The sequence below is a fragment of the Triturus cristatus genome, chromosome 4_1 (genome assembly GCF_964204655.1).
Source record: "Triturus cristatus chromosome 4_1, aTriCri1.1, whole genome shotgun sequence".
Lineage (NCBI taxonomy): Eukaryota > Metazoa > Chordata > Amphibia > Caudata > Salamandridae > Triturus > Triturus cristatus.
The window spans coordinates 1,129,493,026-1,129,518,076 of NC_140585.1; the positions used below are offsets into that span (position 1 = coordinate 1,129,493,026).

Here is a 25,051-nt window from a genome sequence, read left to right on the forward strand (position 1 = left end):
GCCCATACCATAGGCTATGATTTGTAAAACTGAAGCATAATTGCATTTCCCGGTTTTAGCTATTTAGGTCTGTCGGCAGTGCTTAACTTGAGCCCACTGGCACTCATTTTTGGAGATCAGCACTTCTTTTTCCCTCATTGGACTTTGACTGTGAGCAAAAGAGGGGAAAAATCAAAAACAGAGGATCGCAGGAGAAAGACTGGCAAGCCTTCACAAAGGGAGAAAACTGGAACTTGCACATGGGAGCTAAAGCTGCAGGGAGTGCCTGATGGTGGATGGAAGAGTCATGAGGTCAAGTCAAGAGAAATCAGTCTTGGTATTCAGCGCACTGACGTTTAAAAGCATCGGCTTTGGGTTTTTAAGGAGACCTTTGGGCATCAGCACTCATTCTTTTACAAAATTAAGCAGTCTGTCATGGTCATGAACAAGCTTTCCTGGTTTGGAGGGACTCACAGGAGCCAGGGCATCTGCAGAGAGGGAGAGACCCGAGGTTTATGGTCAGGAGTACACCATTTTTTTATTCAGAAGTATGCTGAAGGTTACAGAAGGTGGGCACCAGCACTCGTCTTTGGAAATGTATTCTTCATCATCAGACTTTGCCCCAGACCAACAGAGAAAAGGGAGAAATTGGCAAAAGAAGGATGAAGAGAAAGATAGTAAAACCATGACAAAGGATTGTAGATTAGATAACAAGAGTTTGCAAGAGCGAGATAAAGAGACGGGAAGAACAGGGTGATGGGAGAAAGGGACAAAAGGTGGATGAAGATAAGGCAGCCTCAGTATTTGGTGACCCAGAGTTCAGCAGTGCCGATGCAAGATCCTATTAAAAATTTGCGACATTTTTATTTTTTATTTTTCACACAAGGTAAGTGCTGGTGGACAGTGTATTTGTATGGTCATGTGATGATTTATGTCATTTTACGTTGATGGACATCTTAGACCAGTTTGATATCTCTGAAGGGATTGATAATAATATGAAAAAACTATTAATCATATAAAATTCAGATGTCATAGTTAGCAAAGCTGTCAAGTTTAACAACAGTTCATGCGCAAGAAAGATAACACGATAAAAAAAGAAAGTCAAACTGCAACACGCATACCATCTGTGTTAATAAGGAAACAACATAACGCAGTTAGAGAGTCGTTATCTTAAGAAGTTCACTGTTTACCCCGTGTAGTCTGTAAGGTGACATAAGGTTGTCAAGGGTGTACTGTGTGGGAACAGGCAACCTGTCACATCTCACAAAGCCATCTCGACTCAGTAATATATTACAAAAAGCAGCTCAGCTGGCTAAAGTGTAGGAACAACCCAGTAATATCATTTACAAGACATGATCAAACTCTGTGCTTGAAATGGAAAAATAGAAGTGCAGGCACGCTGTACCAGAGTCCCTCCTTTGTTTCTAAGAAGTGCCAGTACTCTCCAATTAAATTATTACATCACTCTTGAGAAGTGCAGGTACTCTCCCTCTCAAAATACAAAGGCGCTGGTACTCAGTACTGGCCCATTTAAAACACTGATAAAATGGTAAATGCAGCAGTAAAAAAAACACAGCGTATCGCACAGCAAACGCCAAACTCCGCTGTATTGCTTTGGTGGACCTGCCCTGTGCCCGCCCATACCATAGGCTATGATTTGTAAAACTGAAGCATGATCGCAGTTCCTGGTTTTAGCTATTTAGCTCTGTAGGCAGTGCTTATCTTGAGCCCACTGAGACTCATTTTTGGAGATAGCACACATGTTTCCTCATCAGACTTTGACTGTGAGCAAGAGAGGGAAAAACAAAAACAGAGGATCAAAGGAGAAGGAGAAAGACTGTAAAGCCTTTGCAAAGGGAGACAGCAGGAATCTGCACGAGGGAGCTAGAGCTGCAGGGAGTGCCTGATGGTGGATGGAAGAGCCATGAGGTCAAGTCAAGAGTAATCAGCCTTGGAACTCAGTTCACTGACATTTAAAAGCACAGGCTGCGGGTTTCTAAGGAGACCTTTGGATATCAGCACTCATTCTTTCACCAAATTAAGTACTGTCGTGGTCATGAACAAGCTTTTCTGGTTTTGAGGAACCCACAGGAGCCAGGGCATCTCAGAGCTGAAGACGAGCTTTAGGGTCAGGTTTACACCAATTGTTTTTAGAGGTATCTCCTTCGAGGATGTCATACAAATGGTGACAGATTGAGGATGGGCATGAGTAGTCAGACCATCAAAGGAAAGGGTGTGAAATGAGTTTCTCCAGGGCCAATGACAACTAGATGCTGAGGTTCTCCCATTTCACCAAAGTCAAAATGTCCCCTTTTAGTCATTTAAGCTGAACGAAATGATGCCTCACAAGAACAGCTGCCCTTGTTCAACTTTGTCTGATCTTCCTTGTGTTTTTCCCTCACTGTGCAGTGAACTCAATAGCGTGATACACAGTTTTACTGGCATTCATCAATGCAACACCAGATTCAGCTTGCTGCAAAGTACCTGTAAAGTTTTCCACCACAACAATGTTTTACTTAGAGTGATTACGTTTTGAGTAAAACGAAAACTAATTGAGGGTAGTGTATATCTTAAGCTAGCATTTGGGGCTGTGAGGAAGAAAGTGGCAAAAGGAGGATGAAGAGAAAAATAGTGAAACCATGACAAATGATGGTAGCAGGGATGAAAAGAGTTTACAAGAGCGAGATAAAAAGAAGGGGAAAACAGGGTGATGGAAGAAAGGGACACAAGGTGGATGAAGACAAGGCAGCCTCAGCATTTGGTGACCCAGAATTCATCAGTGCCGCTGCAAGATCCTATGAACAAGTTAGGACATCTTTTTGTTACGAGGTAAGTGCTGGGTGGACAGTGTATTTGTATGGTCATGTAATGATTTATGTCATTTTACGTTGATGGACATCTCTTAGACCAGTTTGATAACTCTGAAGGGGACGATAATAATAGAAAAAAACTATTAACCATGTAAAAGTCTGGATGTCAATGTGGCCAAAGCTGTCACGTTTAGCAACAGTTCATGAACAAAAAATATCCCACGATAAAAAATAAATAAAGTCAAACTGCAACACGCATACCATCTGTGTTAATGAGGAAACAAGTCAACGGAGTTACTGAGTCGTTATCTCCAGAAGTCCACTGTTCACCTCGTGTAGTCTGTAAGGTGACATAAGGTTGTCAAGGGTGTACTGTGTGGGAGCAGGCAACCTGTCACATCTCACAAAGCCATCTGGGCTCAGTAATATATTGCAAAAAGCAGGTCAGCTGGCTTATAGGTAGGAACAAGCCGATATTATCATTTATAAGACATGTATATGTGTAGCTTTTGCAAACTGCACTTACACCTACAAGTTTCTCTGTGTTCGCTAAAGCAGACACCATCCACTTAGGTTAAGATACAAGCTGGGCAGAGATCTTTTGAGTCTTCAAGGTTTTTGCTTGACAAAGAGTGTGAACAGAAGGCAGAAACTCTAAGGACAAACCCATTCTGTGCAAGATTATCCTTGGCCGATCAACATTATATTGCTTGTACAAAGGGGCCTCATTGTTACCGAAGCAGAAAAGTCTGAATTTATATATGCAAATATATGAAAAGACATGTGCTCAATAGAAAGGACCATAACATGGTAGTTCTGAGATCCACTTATACAACAGCAGTCGAAAACATAACAGGTTCAGTTAAAGTTGACAATCCGTCTCTGTTTTGCTGTTTTGGTGACATCAGTTCTTGGAGTAAGACTAGGCATAATGAAGGAGTTAGCAGAACTGTCAGCTCTCGGGCACCATAGAGAAACACAACCTGGATTTTCAGATGTACCTCATAAGTATCGTGCCTTGATCTGGAATGCAGTCCATGGCTAGCTCACTGGATGTGCCAGAGCACAGAAGCTATCCCTGGGACATAACTATAGCTCCTTTTTTTGGGAAGCACCTATGTTTCACTGGATCCACTAAAGAGTGAATGCTCTAAAATACAAGGAGCTTCCCTGCGGACACCACCCATGGTAAAAAACCTGGTAGTGTGGGTTTGACCATAATCTTTTCAGTATCTGTCAACTTAACGAGGGATTAGGATCCAGTTGTAACCAGCAAAAATTTGCCAGTCCTTTCTCATCATCTTTCTTCTAAGACTCCCTCCTTTGGTCACTATTTTGACTCATGTTGTCTATGGCTAATTCACTTTCTAAAGGCCTGCATCGGCCTTATTGCCTCATTCAACTTGAAGACTTAACCTTGTTCACAACATGATTACATGATCCACCCTATACTAGAGAGTACATTTTTCCAGTGCCTGCTCACCTGCCATAGCTTCATGTGGAAAAGGAAATAGATTGTAAGATTTTTACAAGGCCATTTATTGAAAGGCCTAGTGAACCTGAAACAAGCCTTCCCAGACCCACGCCAAAGACCCATTGCCTGTACAGCGATCGTGGATGGTCTTGAAGTGCTATGGGCCAGTTGAATATCTATAATAGTAGGTTGTCCCCAAATAGAGCGTGTATTAATTTTAAGGAAATGTAGAGATGAAACATTAAAGACATTTAAAAGCAGATTTTAGTTTGTATCCTACATTACATTGAACAGCTTCACCAATGGAGAGAGAGCTTGTGAGATAACAGAAAATGTATTTGGTTGTGAAGAGTTTACACACAGAGAAAACAGACTTCGTAATACATAAATATTACCTGCACACAATTACTTGTTTGTGAATGTTTCGTTCTTTTATGGATGTAAATGTATATACTCATATTTCTAGCATTAGAACATGTGTCCTTCTCTAGGGCCTTATTTTGCTTACAATGGGAGGCACAATAAAAAAAATGCAACAAGTTGAAGGTGCAATTTCAATGTGCTTACAACAAATTTTGTGCTGTGTAAGCCTTTTCTTAAATAATAATGGTCTTTGTAAAGTATGTCTTTTAGATCTGTTGACATGCTTCGACCCTCAAAGCCAATTGGAGGTAGTGGGGGCTTATTCATGTAAGGGCCCTGGATAGTAGGTGTGTAGTAGTTTAGGAATTCGCTTGACCTAGATGCACAGCTGACTTACTTACTGGTGGCTTGCCCACAGTGAGTTCATATTTTGGCACTAACCAAACAATCTGAAGGTTTTGACCAGACACATGAAAGAACAGAAATTCTGTTTTTTCATTATGTCCGGTGAATGTGCCAACAAGCTCTAGAGGCGCTCTCCAACCTTCCTGTACTCCCAAAAGAAACCAGTCTTTCTCTCTTTCCTCTGCACATCCCTCACCAGGGGCTGAGAAGATTTCAGGGGGCTGTCAGTCAAGTGATTTTGAAGGGGACCTGGTCTAATATCCCTGACAGCAGTGCCTTCCAGTGACAGACACATACTTCGAGCACAGTAAAAGGCAAGATAATGTATACGGGCATACACGAGGCCCTGGTCTTAGTGTTCAATGCATCTCAATGTTCATAACCAACCTTGTACACACCCTTGTTATGTGCCTGCCACATTTCCAGTTTTGCTGTGACCTATTTACCCAGGTTTTTTTCCAATTTGTGTTCTTTATCTTGTAAAACATAAGCCATACTTATCCCTTTTCTAATTCCAAACAACACCCAATGGCATATAATTGTTTGGGGATTAAGGGACTTGCTCTAGCCGCACACGGGGTTATGGAGCAGACGCTCCTTTGACAAGCAGACACAAAAGGCGATTTTGCTAAGTTGTGTAACCTGATCTAAAGCACCTTCTACTACAAACTGTTCACTTTTTACAGGACAAGTGAAGTGGCCCTAATACAGTCTCACTGAATGCTGCATACCGCGCTTAAACCATTGCATTCGCCCACTTTAAATAATAGCTTAGTTTTATATACATCCTCATATTAGCCTTTTAGTGCTTCTAAGCACTGTGTAAAACAGGTATTACTACCAACCAATTTAATGGCACTCAATTTGCCAGCCTGAGAAGGATAGAAAGCTGTGTAGATTTTTCGGGGATTCAAATTCATGCCCCGCAGGTCACTAGAGGTTAGCCTCTGCGCCTACAACAGGCTTTTTGCAGGATAAGCACTATATACGTCGACAAAAGCACCAAGCTCACTGCCTCCATTTCTTACAGGTAGCAGCCATTTCCAGTGCATCGCTCTTCCTCGTCACGGTACATGTATTGTGCTGGTGTTTGACCTTCTGTGATGGGCACTTGCTGGGTCTACAGACCGATGCTAAATTTAACCGCACCCCTGTAACAAAGAGTAGAAATCCGTCCTTTCTTCCATAATGCCACGGTTTGTCTGGCTGGTAAGTCATCTGCACATTCATTCGGGGCTTTAAGTGGGGTGAAAAAAGTGTGTGTGTGTGTGGGGGGGGGGGGGGGGTCTCCAAAGGGGGCGTGGCCTGTGTAACTAAAGGCAATGATCAAACATTAAAACTAAATTCTTAGGATTCCAATAGTGTGTCAGGCGACCAGTATGCACATCATCGCATCTCCTTAAATTCACCACCGGAAACACACAACACACCCACTTACCCATAAGCACTGCATTTTCTTTTAGTTTCGCCGTGTCGATATTTTGAGAACTGCTTTCCTCCTTCACACACATTTCCACAGAATCACAATTGCAACTGGAATACATGGCCTTGCTGTGTGCGCTCTGCAGAGAGGCCAAGGTCTGGATGACCAATTGCAACTGGAATACATGGCCTTGCTGTGTGCGCTCTGCAGAGAGGCCAAGGTCTGGATGACCAATGGTTCTGAACACCTTTTTGACCCAAAGACAGGCAATGTGAGAAACTCACGCCTGCCTTCAGGCAATGTAGTTCAAAGTATGTACTCTTCAAGACTTTAATGGTACACAAGAAAAGTGCAGAAACACAACATCATGGAAATAGCCCCATTAAAGAATCCAACATTTTGTAAAATGTGTTACGTATAATCACGAATTAAACTGCAAACATGGGTTACCTTAATGTCTGTACATTTCATTGTTCATAAATCGATCAGTGTTTTTGCCGGTAGAGTTGAGGACATGAATATAGGGCCCGATGCAGACCCGTTTTAATGTTTCTTGTTAATTACTACCGGGTCTGAGACCATGAGGGACCCGGCCCAATGAAAGCCCTGTGTTTATTCCAATGATGGCTTTGTTTCTTTCTTCTGTCCTGCTTGGGCTTTGCTCCATCACCTCTTCTGGCAGCCAGAGCAGTTCTTGGCATGACACCAAAGGTTCAATCATGAACCAGTGCATCAGAACTGGAAATGCAAGAGGTCACCTGTACGGCGCTCGCGCGTGCCCGCGCTGTGGCTGAGCACTGATACGCGTCCAGGGAATCTGATTACCTTCCAGTTGCAGGTAGATTCAAGCCAGGGATGGACTGCAATGCTTCGTACCTGCGCGGGAGCTCACGCAGCACACCAGAAGCTTCTGGCTGGCAGAGTTTGAAAATGGCTGCTTCCCAGTGTAGTCAGTATTCCTGGTATGACCTTGGATGTATCAGTAAGGCAGCTGATGAAGGTGTGCAGGTGTGGAGACTCCAGCCAGTAAACTATAGTCATGGCTTGGACGTCTCCCAAAGGAAATGCAAAGAAAAGGAAGACCATGTGAGGGCTTATTAATCCTCCCTCAAAGCTAGATCATCCCAAACACAAATTGAGGCATTCAAAGAATTCCAGAAAGCGCATAAGGCACCCGCTGCACCAATCAGGGCACCAACTAGTCTCTGCCACTTTAAAAGAAAATGAAGAAGGTGGTGACCACTCTAAAGAAGTGCAAAACAAAAGAGCCTTTGGATCGCCTCTTTAAGTGTAAACAGATACCAATTCTAAAGAAATTTGTTGTGAGTCCGAATCTGAAGATTTGGAGGAATCTCCTGACTCCAGAGGAGGATCCTCGAGCAGTTAGACAACAGAAGAGATCTTGTCTTGCCTGTGCCTGAATGTGTTTTTTGAGGGTCCAGTACCACCTGCAATCTTGGAAGAGGTCGCGTGTTTCCAGCTTCATGTTCACTCAGTGATGTCCTTGCCCCTGTATGGTGCTTTCCAGTGTGTTCTCCATGGAGAATGAAAGGAATCAGACAACACCGGAATTGTGAGGTTCCATATCAAGATGCAGTCTTGTAGGTTGAAGTGACGAGAACCCAGGTCCTGAACCGAGACCAGAACTGCCCTAGAGTGTGTAGCCCATGGCCATAGAGTTGGCCGACCAGCCCAACCCCAAATATACATCTCCCTGGGCAATGCTGCATTAACTAGGTGGCAGTTATCACTGTCCATGAGGATTTAGAAGCTCCAACACACAACTGACACTCCCAGATTTGTGTCGCAAGCAAACAAGAAGCTCACACTCTATTTGGGGATGGCAGACAACAACTGCATGTGCAGAATACTCAGATGAGAAACAGTATATTGCCAGCTTGTCAGATCCCATTCCGGGCGACACATGACAAGCAGGGGCTATTGGGTCTCAATCATAGGGGATGAGGTTGCCTTTCACGTCTCAGGTTCCATCCTACTTTGGCTTTACAAACTGGGACAAATACAACCCCTTCCACAGTTGACTCTCCATGGTAGGGATGGCGAGCAGTCACAGGCTTCTTAGGAAGGCAGTGTGGGGGTTGCTCAAAACCAGTAGTCAACAAACACACATTAGCATACTCAATGATTGTTAAACCCAGTGTCTGACTTTTAAGAAGTAAAGTATTTTAATGCATAACAAAACTAAATACTATACACAGGAAAACGTACAGGATGCAATTCAACAAACTGGCACTAAAGTATGTCAGTGCCTCTTTCCAATATTGATCCTTGTCCCACCCTTATGGCCCAGGTGGGTCCCATCCAGGTCTGGTTCTAGCGTGATTAGGCTCCGTGTAGAATATGGTAGCACACACAAGAGTTAACCTTTTTAACTCAGTTAACTGAATGAGTCTCTTTCAATCAGTGAAAGGGCTGGTCCTTCCCAGGAGGCTGCCCAGCTCCTCCAATGCTTACTTGCTCGCCCTCTTCGGGCTGACTATTAGGCTGCAGTTCGTCTCAGCCTCCTCAGTAGTCGTGTCTGCTGAGGTAATGCAGTTGAGGGTGGCTGCTCATGGGAGTACTGGATCTTCTCAAAGTTAGTCCATCTGGTGCTCGGTGCAGCCCCATTAAGGCTCTTTGAATCTTGATCAACTGGATGGTGGACCACGTCATCAGGCATTCTGTGGTCTCAGGTCACACAGCAGCTCTGTGTGCAGGTGTAGCAGCTTCAGGCCACACCACGGTTTCACAGTTTGGGCACAGTTGTTAAGGCCACAGCACAACTTTACAAATCGTGCTAAGTGCCTCAGGTCACACCACAACTTCTTGATTCCCAGTAGAAATCCCATTTTTGAGTTGGGACCTGCCAACATCAGTGCACACAGAGTGCTCAGTGCATCCTTGGCTTCTGCAGACCTACACACTGGAGTCAGGCTGCGCCTCGTTCCTCATGGAGAGTCACTCCTCTTACAGAAGTGGCGGACTGCTTCACACTCTCACCAGGCAGGCTGGCTGGCTGGCTTCTAGATGCCTCAAGACAGGTAGTCAGTTCTTGGAGCATGGGGTGGGAACAGGTGGTGTCCCCGCAGCACTTGTAAGCGGGTTATCAGGCAGAAACCATCTGTGGTTGAAGAGCAGTCCCCTTACTACTCTGCAGTGCACTCCCTTCCTTGGTCAAAAAGAACTTATAACTGGATGAACAAGTGGGTCAGTGGGTCCATCTTTTATACAGGAGACGTGGATCAATTGTCTGCACAGATGCCTAAGGTCCTCGGTAAAGTCACTTCTGGTTATTCCACATATACATACCTCAAGACGGGGGCATATCGTTTTTTTACACAACCCCCTACGACTGGAATAAACTCCCCCTTAGTCTTCGCTCCTGCTTAGATTTCACTTCCTTCAAGAAGGGGCTGAAGACTTGGTTGTTTTAGAAGGCTCTCCCCTCTCTGAGTAGTGCAGCACTGAGATACTCCTCCGGGAGTGATTTGTGCACTGTACTAAATGCCCATATCATATCACATCACTTTTAGAATGGGTTTGGGATGGTTCTCCTTTCAAGCATCCTCTCCAGGCACCTTTCCAGAGGATTTATCAGGGGAAGAGGCAAAAAGCTTGTCTCAACTTAGGAGTCTGTCTCACCCAGAACAACGGAGACTGCAGCCCCCCCTTTCACTCCCACCATCTATCAAATGTCTCACTAACCTTCAGCTCCTATGAGCAAAAGGCAGTATCTAATTTCTAAAGAATTGTTGTCTCCTTTTCCCCCACTGAAAGCCTGTAGGTCTCCTCCCTCCAGCTTTAGGAAATCAGCAATACACCTCCACTGTCTGGGAAAACCACCTCATCTCCATCTTGTGCAGCAGTCAGGGCTTGGGGTATACAAAATGTATCTCACAGACCTCCATTACTCAGGTCCTCTCAAAAACACTGTGCATGTACCATATAGGCTACATACAAAAGCATGCACAACTTTGCACAAAATACACTTGAGGTGTTAGCACTTGGATCTAGGTTAGCTCATAGAAGCGAGACTTATATATTAATGGACCAGTCACCCTCCACTCAACACTGATAAAAAGGTCTGGTTACAACCATAGATTCACAAAACACAGTATGCTGGCACCACCTCTCCACATTCTAAAGCCATGGCATGGGCAGCAGACAACTGTCTGTACAACAAACACATGCTTGGTGCATCCCTACGGGTCTCAGGCCGGATCCAGGACCACACGTGTATCAAGGGAAGGTCTAGGCCTCTGCATATACACTCGATAAGTGTAATGCTAGGGCCAAATCAAAACTCAGGATACCAGTGATACACAATCAGACACTTAGGGCATGGGGACAAAACAGTACAACATGCAGCGGACATTCCTATGTCAACACAGCTTGACCAATTCTTGGATCTGCCTGGGAGGGTCAAACGCCAATTTTAGTCTATGTGGCAATTCCAGGAGACGCACCAAAGCCCACTACACACAATACTCCCCTTTTAAACCAATATTACAATGTCGAAGCAAGATTTTTGGCATCCTGCCTCCTATGAAGCATCAAAACTCCACTTTATACCCAACAGTCTGGATTCTTACATCTCTACCCGAACCTATGGCAGATGGGTCTTATACGCAGTTATGAGCCAACATATTTCCCAAACAACATACTTTGTATAAATCTGTTTGAAAAGTATATGAAATTTTTTTATTTTCATTTCCACAGACCAAGTGAAACATTACTGCACTCGGTATCAGTTGTTTGTAGAAGCAACATGCTAACCCATCACCAACACAATGAGTACAAACTTAGGCCCAGAATGCCCCTTGCTGTGCATTACTTTACCTTTGATACTAGAAGCGAAATGATGTCCTTAACAGCTGTGTCAATCAAGTCATCCACTTTGGAGTGGTACTGCTGCTGTTTTTGGGAAAGAAAACAAAGATGCATGATTACACACACAAGCCCTGAGTCACCATACAGCACATATCACACGCACAAAGATTGGTCTAACCAGAAGAAGGACAAAAACCCGGAAAATGATCCCTCCAACCCTACTTTTTTGTCTTCTGGGGTGCGAAAGTTCCCATGCACACTGCTGAGTTTAGCAGCTAATGGGCTGATTTAGCTGAATCAGTCTTTTTTGCTCATTCAGGCAAAGGAATGCGCAGGCTACTTTTGTCTCGCCCAATAATTAAGGTGGCTATGTGCTCTTATAAAGGGCTAGTTGAGCTGGACAAACTAAAAAGGCTAATAAAAGGTTTAATTAATACAGCAGCTCATGTCTGACAACTTGCATTCAGCCGCTCCTCGAGAGGCGCTCCTGGAATGAAACCAGAACCCATCGGTGAGGCCGGAAAAGCCTTTTCTGTCACCAATGCGAGCAGCGATTCACAAAGGCCCCGCATTATACCGAGGTGGGGCCAACACCCCAGCGCAAGCAACAGAGCTGAGTGGATGCAGCAAACAAACAGGCGCTGGGGGACACACTACACCAGTCTCTAGTCTCTGCTGCTGCTTCGTTAAAAGGGGGCATTTCAGGAAGTGGAGTTTGAGACTACACCGCGTTTACCCTTCAGATTACAACACAGAATTAATTTATTTTCTAGGAGCAGACAGGGCGCCCTGACCCTTCTTGCCGATGCGCATCTATTCAAACAATAATTCCATTTGGACCATTTTCATAGACCTTTTGTTTTAATGTATTTTCCCCAGTGTTCAGTGAAGTGATGCCTTTCACGGATTGAAACCATGCAGCCAGATCGTGTCTCCTTCGAGCAGCCTCCATGGAAAGACGAGAAGCGCCCTCCTAGCTCTGGTGCTGAAACATGGTATCAACAATACAGAAGTGATGACAAAGCCAATAGTTCTGTCTTCATTTTGGCTTTGTGAATACTTCTTTTGTTTTGTCGTGAATTTTGAAAAACTTTATTACACAGGAACGGGCAGGCCCTGAGCAATCTTAAAAAAAAATAAAAATGGCTAAAAGCAAAAATATGTTTTGGTCTAAAAAAAAAAAGCACACATTGCCATTGTATTCACTGACACTTAAGGGAACATATATTTTAGTAAAATCAAAAGGTCTTGGCTAACATCAGACCTCAAAATATACAAGAAATGAAAATCAACACCCAGCAATGCTAAACTACTGTAGAAATACTCACATTGCCCACATAGTGTCTATTCTGTAGCTCCCATTTTTCTCAGTGGTCGAGACACGTACATATAGATTTTATTTCACATCCCTAATGGCAAATACTTTTCAATAATAAATAAACACGTTTTCTGCAGGTCATCAAAACACTGAGAATGCCTAGGTGAAAATGGCCAATGTCCAAATAAAAACACACATCACCATGTTGACCAGCTCGAGCATGGAGGGACCGCACAGTGCACCTCACGGTCTTTGGTCGAAATACTCTTGCTGCTATGGGCATTATGTTTAAAATTAAATGCCTTCTCAGGGCCTTGCGTCCACAATGGCTCAAAAATCACCTCTGAGAGAAAGGACTTTGTATCGTTTGGAATGTCAAGTAGAGTGCCTCTGACAACTGATGTAGAACATGTCATGCTGTGTGTCAAACAATTGCGTTTCCTTGGTGGCATGCATAGAAAAACATCACTTCTGGAACTGGGTTCATGTGTGAATTTGAGAGGTAGGTAGAACTGCCAGCGGTGTTATAGAAAATACAAAATAGAGATACAGTTAAATGACGTGCTTTATTTTAGCAAATTCAGCCATAATACGTCCTGTGTGTTTTCAGATGATATACCCTGTTAGTACAAAGGGTTACCCTGTACTCACACTGGGGTCGTTTATTCTTTGGACTGGTATATTCTTGATATTTCTGACACTTTTCCTACGTTTTGTGCCCATTCCAGTGTCTCCATTTTGTCTGATTTCTTACTCTCCTTCTCTTTCTGCTCTTTCTCTACTGTTTCATCTTCTCCCCATTTCTCCCTCACGCGTCACTTCGCCATGCGTGTTCTGGGTCTCCTACTTATTAAGCTGTGTTCATGTAGCGCACCAGCAGTGGTATGTCCTACTCTTCATAGACTGGTTGCGGACCGAGGTCAGTGTGTGGTGCTGGCAGGTACAGCCGTGCCCACGATGCCCTCTTCACACACTGGTTATGGGGTTTTTGGTGGTACTTTTCATAGACTGATTGTAGAGCCAAATTAATGAGTGGCTCACACAGGAGCCGCAGTGTCTTGGCAGCACTCTTCACAGGCTGATTGTGGGGCCAGATCAATGTATGGCACATACGGAAACTGCAGTACCTTGTTAGTACTCTTCATATACTGACTGCAGAGGGATATGGCCCAAACATAACTCCTGCCAGCACTAATACTAATAGCCGATTGTAGCTCATACAGGGTGTATAATAATTAACTTATACTGCTTTACCCTTTTACACTCACATAAGATAAAAACTGCCATGGGTCATTTCTGAAACCCCACACTCTATCAGTACACAGCAATACACCACCCATCACCAACTGAATAGCATGGAAAAACTGAAAAAATCAATGGCAAAAGAAGGACTTTCATTTAGTCCACAACTGCAGGTGCAACAAGCTACATGCTATGTCCACTTTTGAGATCTCACAATGACAAGGGTAACAAAGTCCCTTCTGCCAGATGTCGCCAAAGTTTCAGCTTTCAAAGTACGCCTGCTCAGTACCATAAGCTTTCAACTAAATGTCCTCGAACTAACAACCCAGTGCAGTAACCAGACACGTGGACTATTATTATATGAAGATCCATAAAGGGACTTGCAAAGATGTTCAACGCTACCAGAGTACTGAAAACCATAAACTGCTTACCCCGCACACATCTTCATCCATCACTCAGCTAAGTGCTGCACCCCATAACGCTGTAGCTTCACCTTGGTGGACCTCACGCAAGACCTTGAAACACTTACCACATCGGATCAAAGTCAACACCCTTAAAAACACACACCCTACACAGTGTGGCATGCTGCCCATGTAGGCAAGTGCTTCAGAGCTCCACGTTGCACCTTGCAAATGTCTCATTGTTGTTGTTTACCACAGCCTTTATAAGAGCAAAGGGTTAGGAGAATCTTTTTTGGGGTGAGACTTATCTTCACAATTGGTCCCAAAGTCGGTCATCTTAATGGTTCTGGGGTAGTGGAGCACCTACGTACGTGTTGATTTAATCAACTAAAAGAATAAACCCTTTACAGACTTATACCGCCCTGTAAGTACAGACAGATGCTGGAACCATTTCAGATATGTCTTGTTGGGTGGCCCTGTCGTATGCGCCCAGAGCACTGGAATAAGTTCAAAGCCTGACAATCATGTCTAATGGTGAAATGTGTAGCGCAGAAACCACATTGCCCCTGAGGATAAAAACCGCCTGTCAGCAAGAAAGAGGTTTAATGCTGCTGGTGCCTGCTATACCGCATGCTTCTCTCCTTAACAATGTCTCGCAGGCATTGTACAAGATCAGGTAGGGAGTACACGTCATGCTTGGGTAGAAAAATAGAGACACTCTCTGCTTTCAATTGGACTTTCCCATATTCAACAATAATGTAGCCCTGCCAACCTTGAAATATTTTTCGTCGTGTAAGAGGGGAGTGAGACTTTGGAGAGGACTAGATCTGAGCCTCTCAGTACCTGAGGAAAAACAGAGGGTTGGGGGGGGGGGCAGGCCATTGAGAGGGGCTGGGGCTTTATGCCGACTCTGCACGAGCGGCGACTCCCACCCTATAAAAAACAAACCGAAAAAAGGCTCTTGATGCATCCTCCCCTGTTGAGGGCCTTCCCTCACAACCTTGAAACCCACAGGGTGCAGGAGTTTCCAGCTCGCCTTCAGAGATGTGGTCAGGAGTGCATGGCATCTGTGGTGAAAGCTTTGGACCTCTCATTACTACTTCCTCGTGCACACCTTGTGATATGGGCTCTTCAATGGGTGATCATGTGAAGGGTTTTGATATCGTGTGACACGTGGTGGTGCCATGTCAGTTAGCAAGTCTGCAAATTAGTTCTACTAATAAGGCAAGAGGAATTTCACACAAATCTTTAGTACCTAAAAGTGAACCCAACAAAATGGAAGATACGTGAAAAACCACATATCTGGCGTTTACCTCGACATAGCAAATTGTTAGCAAAAAACGCCTATCAGAAATGGAACAAAGGGTAAAGCAATCAGATTATAATCAAATAAAATAGGCAAACCACGCGCAAATTTGCCAGATTGCTGGAATTTGCCAGAGCTCTTCAAAAGATTAAGAGTAGCATTAAACCTTAAGAAATTATTGATGTAATGATTTATAGTTGAAAATGGTACTTGCAAGGTCCGCGCCTCATAGCGTCTCCCTGAGTGTTATCTTCAGGATGCTGCTGGGTGTATTTGTAGAGCCAAGCACGCAGGCGCCAATCAGGGAATGATTTCTGCTTAAGCTTTTGGCTTTCGCATGCTGCTTGTTTTCCAAAAGCTGAGTTTCTTCACTCAAAACAATCAAATAAACAGGATACTTGGGTGGAAATCACACGCCATATTGACTGCCAGCTGTCGCCAGGGACGGGCAAATTTAGGATGACACATCCGCTGATGATAGACGTGTTTTATATCGCTTCCCAATTCCATAAATAATGGTGCTTCTTACTGTATGTGTTTAAGTTTCTTTTGTAAACAACTCTATAACCCAGTATATGTTAGGATTCTAGAGCCAGGAATAGTTGGAAGATAAAGACAGCCGTGATGCTAAACACCAGAGATTCACTCAAAATGGCCGCCATTCTATGCAAGATGGCTTATTTTCTCCTTCTAGACGTCATGCTTTTGAGGGACAGTACATGTCCACCTTTGGCAGAGTTACACTTTAGGAAAGTGGTGGTGGGAGCTACTGGATTACTGATTAACAAAGCATTCGTCCTCCGTGAGTCAATACTTCCATTAATGTCTTGGAGATATTAGGAGACGCCAGTTCATATGAAACACGTTAAAGTTACAGAAAGAGTAGATTAAAGAAGAACACTTTACTGCAAGAGTTGATGGATACAGATTCCCCTGCTCAAATATTTAATGTCATCTCTTTAACAATTGTCAACGATATAATTGTATTTGTTTTTATACAAGACACCATCAAAATAAAAATATAATTGGTCGAATAGCTATGAATGCCACCACTACTCCTCAAATCTTCGATACCAGACTGCAACTGTGGAAGCTGAAATTGGCTTTTTACACATAAGGTCGATCCCTGACAAACGTTCCAGTCCAGCACCAGGTATGTAAATATGCAAATAATAGTCACTCCCTTCTGTCGTTTTTTTCACTTTAATCAAATAAGTCACATTGTAAAAAAAAATAATAATACGAATAAGAGCGTCCACTCTATAGGAGGCACAGAGCCCCTTTCAAGCAGATTCTTGTTCCTGTAATGTAAAAAAAATCCTAATTCCCAAGTCAATGGTAGTCATATTATATATCTCCGAAGCCTACAAGTCTGTTTGTCGGCTCCACTGTGATCAGAACACCCAAAAACTACTGCAATAAAACGACACCAAAAAATACCCCATTACTCCTGCTTTGTCTCATAAGCCATCTAGCCATCACAAAATATTTAACGAAGTGCACCAAATCTCTCACTTTCAAGAACTCTGTGACTTTCTAGCACACCACAAAAATTGGAAGAAAACAAATTAATGACTCTCTAAAAGACCCCTTTATCCTTTCCAAGCTATTAAACTAGTTTCAGCCATGGTTATGGCACTGAAGTTGCCTTGTTGGCAATAAAGGGCGAAGTCAAAACTACTATTGATCAGCGGCACATGTGCTGGTTGACCTCTCTGCCTTTGATGCTGTTCATTACCCTATATTAGTTAAGAGATTTGCCAGCATAAAATACATGGGATGGTTCACACTGGAATGCCTAATTTCCCACTGAAATATTCCACCTAATGCCACGTCCTCTTTTCTCCTCAGTGCCACTCCTTTCCACTGTCTGTGCGCCTAAAGGCATCACCATCGCCACACTCCTCCTATCATCTCCTCTCATCTCACCCTTCCATCGGCTTTATCTACTCCTTCAACCTCAACTGCTTCAGCGACACTGATGGCTTTTAAATAATGGAAAAACTAGAAAAATCACAGTAACTGAGCTCTGTCGAGTGAGCAAATGCCTCCAAAAGGTAAAAAAAACCATGTTAACTAAATACAGTTATGACTAAACTAAAATACTTTTATGTTGGTCGTGGACAAACTATCCATTTGGGTGCTTTTTGTAAAGCAGCCATAGAACCCGTGGTACCATGAATACTATATAGGTCTGCTGTAAAGATGAAACTTTGTGTTTCATACTTCATGCACTTTTCTCGGGAGACTGTGATTTAAATTTTTTGTATGTTCTTTTTCATGTATTGCGCTTTTAACTATTTATAGTGTATGTATTTCATTGCTTTGCTTTCCACTTTTATGGCTACAACTTGTATTCGAATAAAGTTTTCGAATTGAATTGAAGTTGGTGGCACGTTTGCAATCTTTTTTTTTTTGGGCAACCGACTATTCAGTGTTTACTGGTACTCAGATAACTGCAGGAAACACAAAATGCCTGCATATACCATAAATCAACTCTGTTCAGTACAATAAATAATAAATTTACCCTTGAGTCTGGTAGTTGAGCTTCTAAGTGGATTCACTTAATACCTTCCCTATAGAGAAGCTTATGAAGGCTAACTAGCAGGTTATTTGATTATTTAATTAGATTTCTCCGAAAGTGAACTACTCAGTAGACTCTTACCAAGATGACCATCAATAAACTTCATAGTATTGCTTGAGTTCCAGAACAAGTAGTGAATGGAGGAGAAAAATATATGCAAAAATACATCCTGTAAGACCCAGGATGGATGAGTAAAAAGATAACACATCTATGGCAATAACTGGCAAAAGAATACTAGACAGGATGTTACTTACATGAACAAAGAACGGATTAGGATAAATCCAAAGTGTAGGGAAATACATCAGTTAACTTAGATAGCACACTGGAGGAACGTCAGTACAGGTTGGCTGTGTCCTCTCACAAAGATTCTGGTTGTGTTTCATTAAGGCTGGGAGAAATCTTTAACAATAGATCTTGACATCTAAAAAATCAGTTACAATGTGTGCTTTCAGGGTGACATTGTTTAGTCTCTTTTTGATATTGTCCTTTTTGTGTACAGAATAGGGAACTCTGTATCTGCCTTTTGCAGCTGTGGACTTGGGCCACTGTTGTTTCTGCATTGAGTGTTCATGCTTGTGGCTGAACTGTTAGTGTTGTTTTGTGTCAGACAGAAATTAAGTTCAGTTCACTGCACTGGAGTTGCATCCTGACAGTGGGCCAACTAAGGGTACAGCTTCAGGTCTTGTCATGTGGTCCAGCCAGGACATTATGGTGCAAGCAGGAGCAGATGACCCACATTCTGCAGGGATGCACTCGTGAGCTGACAGAAACTGCAACAGAGTACTTGTCAGCTTGTGAAAGCATCCGAGATAATAATGAAGTGTTATTGTAATGTTTTGCATTGTGATGTTCCTCTATTTAAATTCTAAATTTGGTTGGATGTAGAGTTTATAATTATATGTCTTTCTTTTTAACCATTTGATGGTATGGTTTGAATCTCTGCGAAGAATAACATTTTATACCCATATTGATAATCTACATAATTGCATTAGAATAATGTGTATACCATGTTCATCTAAATGTAACAGTCTCAGGTGCCAAACTTTATATCAGTGAATGTTATAGTCCAACAGAGTGAACATAATCAACGTTCACTAAGCTCGGCATCTGTTCTCTTAGCCTACGAGGACTTCGGAGTTAGCTTCTAGGCAAAGTAAGGCATTGTCCTAATTGGCCCAATAGTGTATGTTGACCACGTGTCAGTATATAAAATTGACTTGAGATGTTGTACAGCGAATTTGACATATTCCAGCAGTTTTAGCAACATCTTTAGCCTACTTATGTTTGTTTTGTCTTTTATATGTAGTGTTTTTAATGTGTGTCACAAAGAGGGTATCCTTTGGACAAAATAACATATGGAAACCATAGATACTATGAACTTCATTCAAATCAAGTCGCACTCATTCAGCTGAAGACCAAACATTCACCGGGAGTATGACCATATATCCCAAAGAGATAATCTAGGCAACTTCGTTTATAAAAAAGTACAAATCTATTGGTTTAAAAACTCATAGGGTACACAATCTTAAAAAGGTAGACATAGTCCATAACACTGTGATTCTCCTCAACTCTAGTGTCAATTCAAATTTCACAGATGTTTTTTACTCATTAAAACACAGCAATAACATAAGAAAGAGAGTACATATAATAGACCTAAGCAATGTGTCATTCAGATAGCAAACATCCGTGATTTAGACAGTTTCTCAGGCTGAAACCCGGTACTTTTCTATTTTCTAGGTACTCATTGGCCTTAGCCTCTTCACGGATTGTGTTGTTGTCAAAAGAGCGTTGACGCGCTTTCATGGATATCTTCTAACACCATCTTTATCAAGACAAGAATTGTAACTCTCATTGTGAATAGATGTATACTGGATCTGTTAAAAAACACATCTCATTAGGAAAGGGATGCCATCCAAGGTTCAGAAAATATACGATTTGTGCATGTATAGGGCAATTGTCTCTTTCTTCCTACTGGATTCCCAGGTGGGCGGTCTATAGAATATCTTGGTTACACACTTGGTAGATCAGTGTAATATTGGCGATACTTGGTTTAAACCGGGAGCATATCTATCTCTGGCCTGGTTAATATTTACGGTTCTTCACAATTGGAACCGTGGTTGCAGATTCAAATTCTGCCTCCTTGGTACCAAATTCCTAGTTCCCTTTTTATAATTAAGGTTTCTACAGTTGCACTCCGATACGTGATATCGTCCCGTTTTTCATACATGGAGAATAATGTGTATACCATGTTCGTCTAAATGTATTTATATCAGTGAATATAATAGTTCAATAGAGCAAACATAATCAATGTTCACTAAGCTCGGCATCTGTTCTCTTAGCCTACGATGACTTCGGAGTTAGCTTCTAGGCAAAGTAAGGCATTGTCTTAATTGGCCCAATAGTGTATGTTGACCACGTGTCAGTACATAAAATTGACTTGAGATGTTGTTCAGCGAATGTGACATATTCCAGGAGTTTTAGCAACATCTTTAGCCCACTTATGTTTGTTTTGTCTTTTATATGTAGTGTTTTTAATGTGTACAACATTGTTTTGCATGAAAAAGTTGGTTTAAATAAGTGTGAATCAGGCACACGTCATAAGCTTTGTTACTATGTTCATGACGATTGATACACAAGTCGATTTTGCCTTTTCACTATTATGTCTGATGTTAACATGGGGCCCGCTTATGTGAAGAAACTGGGTTGTGATAAAGCTGTGAGGTCAAATGCATAGCCCGTTGTCGTGCAGCAAATGTACCTTCTAATTGAACTCCATGATTCCTGGAGTGCTGTCTCTTCAGTTTGCTAACTGTGGATTAAATTTACAAGGGATCCTCTTTGGCGTGCACCAATGCTGTTCCTTAACCCATTCCATTTTGGAGATATATATATGAGACAGGAACAAACATTAACAAGCCCAAAAAACGCTGACAAGTCTTTAATATTTCACCCTTGTTGGTGCAGCCTGTGCTGTGTAACTCTAGACACATGTTTCTGGATTATTCCTTCATCAGTAGAGAGCAACAAGCCATTTTTGGGATGCTAGAAATGCTAAAGGACTGACTACTACTGAAGTAAGTGTTATCATGCACTGTATTTACCATGATGCATTGGGACAAATTGAGTGCTGGGATGTGTGGCAGTGTGCTCCCACACTCCTCATGTTTGAAAAGGCTCCTATGAGCTACCGTGCTGATGAGCATGTTTCTTCACCTGAGCCCTGTAAGTGGTACAGAGACCCGAGAAGACTTTGAGCAGCATTTCCAGCACCCCATACATGACTTGTTGCTCTCTACTGTTGAAGGAATGAGTCCAGAAATATATCTCCACAGTTACACCTTACAGGCTGCACCAACCAGCTGGAAAAAGTAAAGACTACTACTGAAGTAAGTGTTGTCATGCACTGGATTTACCATGATGCATTGGAGCAAATTGAGTGCTGGGATGTGAGGCAGTCTGCTCCCACCCTCTTACATTTTTGGTATAGGTGACAAAACAGTCAATGAAGTTGCAGAGAAACCTGGGACACTGAAAACACTCACTATAATACTTGGAATACGAGATTAATAAACAGCAAACCACTATCAGAGCCTATTTATCAACTTAAGTTTGACAGTTACAAAAAGAGAGATAACGCAACAGTGGGGAAGCCCTTTACCACCACCACAAAACAAGTGGGATTCGTGCATGGTAAAAAAAGGGTGTGCGCGAGGAGGGGGTTGCTCTAAAAAATTTGAGATGTCGGAATACTGGCAAAAAAAGGAGAGAATGGTATAGCCCAATACAGCAGATGAGAAGGGGAGAAAGATCAAATGAGGGAATGACATAGGAAGGGAGTGACCTATAATGATCGGATCAGCTACACACAAGCAACAAAGTACTGAGGACTTAATTTTTAACATGCATAAAGTGACTGAATCAAATAAATAAATGGACCAGCAAGGCATCTGGCAAAAAAGATGCAATAACAAACCGAATTGCTTGTAATGAAAATTAAGTTCAATTCTAAAATCTATGTAAAACTTAAATAATATATGTTGATTGAAAAACATTGGTAACAACTAGCTTACTACAATCTGCGCAAAGGCATTTATGGTTTAGGTTAACGCCATGGCGTTTTCATGTGAATTTGTTTAAAACAACAGCATTTAACAAACAATAGGATGCATGGAGTTAGGTCAAAATCATGCTGAAGCACTAGTACTATTAGCTGAGTTGCTTCCCTATGTGAAGTCAGTTGTAACATGAAATCTATGGGGCATAAATAGTGGAATAGTGGATTTCTCTTGTCAATTTCCATGTACTATGATGAAACCTAGAATTTGACCTTTGCACTCTGGTAATAAATGTATGAATGTGCACTTATTAGTACAGTCACTTCAAGGAAGCCATCAGTGACGATGGCTCAGGAAACTCCAAAAAGCAGGAGTGGTGTTATGGTGGGGTTGGGACGGAAAAGTGAGGACGGAGATGGAGAATTTATGTGGTGGGCAGTAAGGGGGAGACTAGCCTGAGATAATGAGGAGGGGCTTTCAAGCAGTTAAGGCATGAGTAAGCAAATAATTCAACTGTGAGACAGTGCACCTTTCAGGGTTGTCAAATGGAGGCATTTCATGACACTGGGTACAAAAGGAGTGATACAGAAAGAGAAGAACTCCCATCCTCAGGCGTTCACACCGAGCAGATCAAGCTAGCCGTGGCCGTACCAACTGAGGAAAGGAGAGTGGAAAGGTGGACACATCCAAGGTATGGTTTCCTGTTGGTGTAAACATAGGAGACCTTGCATGTAAGCTTTGCACAGAGCAAATCTTAAAGCTAGAGAGCTCTTTATCCAGGACAATACAATGCAAACATTCACATCTGACCAGGGCTACAAACTCCTAAAGCAAATTACACTTACCCACTGTCTTGCAAACTGCATCATGCCATGGACACCAAAATGAAGATTTAAAAAGCCATGGAAAAGAACGTACAAATGGTTAATGAAATGGAAACAGATAAAAAAACAAAAAAGACATATACCACAAGCTGAAAAGACATTGTAAAATGTGAGACATTCTGAAAGGAAACATAAAAACATAATAATGATGCATACATCAGTTAGCTTGTTAAACCCTAGTTGCATTCATCATTCATGATCTGCATTACCCATAGAATCTAATTTATCCACTTGAATGTAAACACTTTTTTTTACTTTTGGTAAGACCTAAGGCTTACAAAATAAAACATTTTGAGCATAAATTGAAAGTGGCATATATGCAGCTGCAACTGAGTGGGATAACAAAGTAAATCAGTCAAGCCAATGAATGCAGAGGACTGGAAGGAAATACAGTAAATCTAAAAGGGACTGTATCTTAGTGTTCAGACTGCAAATGTGGTGGAAATTATTAGCACAGTCAATGAGTTGTGCAATCTATTTTCTTTCTAGTTAACATTAAAAAAGGAAATTCTGGAGTTAATTGTGCATGTTATTCTCTGGCATTTTCTTTCTGCGTCTCCAGACTGCAGCATGAAACCCTTCTATGAATTAATGGCACTCTAGTTGATTGGTTGTATGACATTGCCAATACATTTTCCAGAGCTTTTTAAGAGGAACAGGCTGATGAGAATGTGGTTCTAATTTGCTAACAATCAGGAAACAATAGAAGGATTATTTTTATGTGAGGAGCAAGTTAGAGTTTCAGAAGATGTCAGATATCGGCTCCTGTGAAGGGCTGATTTGATAAAGGCAGTAAACACAGACCAAAGCAGGCAGATCCCTGTTTGTACCACATGCGAAGGGCAAGAGTCAGACATAGTATTAGTTGTAAGTTAGCCACATGCAATTCTATTGCTTTATTCACTGCTATGTTGAGGATCAAATTATTTGGCATTGACAAACAAAAAACAATACAAGTAATGGAGAATAAGCTATGCAAGGGACATTAAAGTATTGTTCCTGAGTTGGACAATAATATATTGATACAAATATTTTGACAGTCAAAATATCATGGGACATAAAATCAAAGCTAAGTATATTTGTTTATGTGTATATTAATAATATTGTTGTTTAAAATATAGTTAAATAAAATATCTTTGTATTTAATATAGTTAGCATTCATATTGCCTTTTTAATGTTTAATATTATATTATTGTATGTGAAACCGTACTTTGCTAATGTTTTTATTGTTTTTTTCTATTAATGTGAAGTCAGTTATTTTAGGGTTGTAGTCGTTTTATTCACATAATAAGCATACATATTTATTTGTGGAATTAATAATGAATCAAATTATAATATACATATTACGTGAATGTATTTTTGTTGAAATTAACTGAGTCCATGCTTTTTTTGGGTGTATACAATTAAAATATTTTACATACTATTGGTTAAGGGGATTATTGGCAATAGAAGGGTCGGTTTTTATTAAAAATATTCTTCAGCAGATTGTAATTGAAATATTGTGCTTTGTTTGTGTGGAAAATGTATTTTATTTTTTAATTGTTTATGTGGTTTGAGTTATTTTGGGGATTGGGTGGGTGATGTTTTTGATAAGTTAATGTTAAATTGTTTAAATTAAAATTATTTGTTAATGTATTAATTTAATTTAATAAGAATTTAAATGAAAAACTGATGACATCATCCTTGTGATAGAGTGGCGGTCGCGCGAGTTATAGTTATCTGAACTAACTATAACGGGGGAATTTCATTGGTTTTTTACGAGTGAAATGTCCACCTAACTATAACATGTGTGAAACCTATGGTTTTTGAAGTGAATTTGCAAGGTTTTTTAAATGCTAATTCCTAACTATAACGTGTGTGAAACCTATGGTTTTTTAAGTGAATTTGTACGTTTTAGTAAATGCTAAGTTATGTATGAATTATTGTATATTTTTTTAAGGTTTTTCACCGTGCGCGCACTGTGCGCGCACCCCGCGA

The 25,051-nt window shown here is 41.6% G+C and overlaps 1 protein-coding gene across 7 annotated transcripts in view; it reads right to left on the reverse strand.

The window, feature by feature from the left end:
- CADPS2 (calcium dependent secretion activator 2) overlaps positions 1-25,051 on the reverse strand; it is a 1,645,358-nt gene that overhangs the window by 183,578 nt on the left and 1,436,729 nt on the right. For 4 of the 7 annotated variants that reach the window (XM_085654188.1, XM_085654186.1, XM_085654184.1 and 1 more), the window contains one exon: positions 11,294-11,368. In XM_085654188.1, coding sequence (XP_085510314.1) covers positions 11,294-11,368 — 75 coding nt within the window. Of the gene's footprint in view, positions 1-11,293; positions 11,369-23,035; positions 23,051-25,051 lie in introns of all 7 variants that reach the window. The other 3 variants (XM_085654189.1, XM_085654187.1, XM_085654185.1) reach the window with 1 other exon arrangement.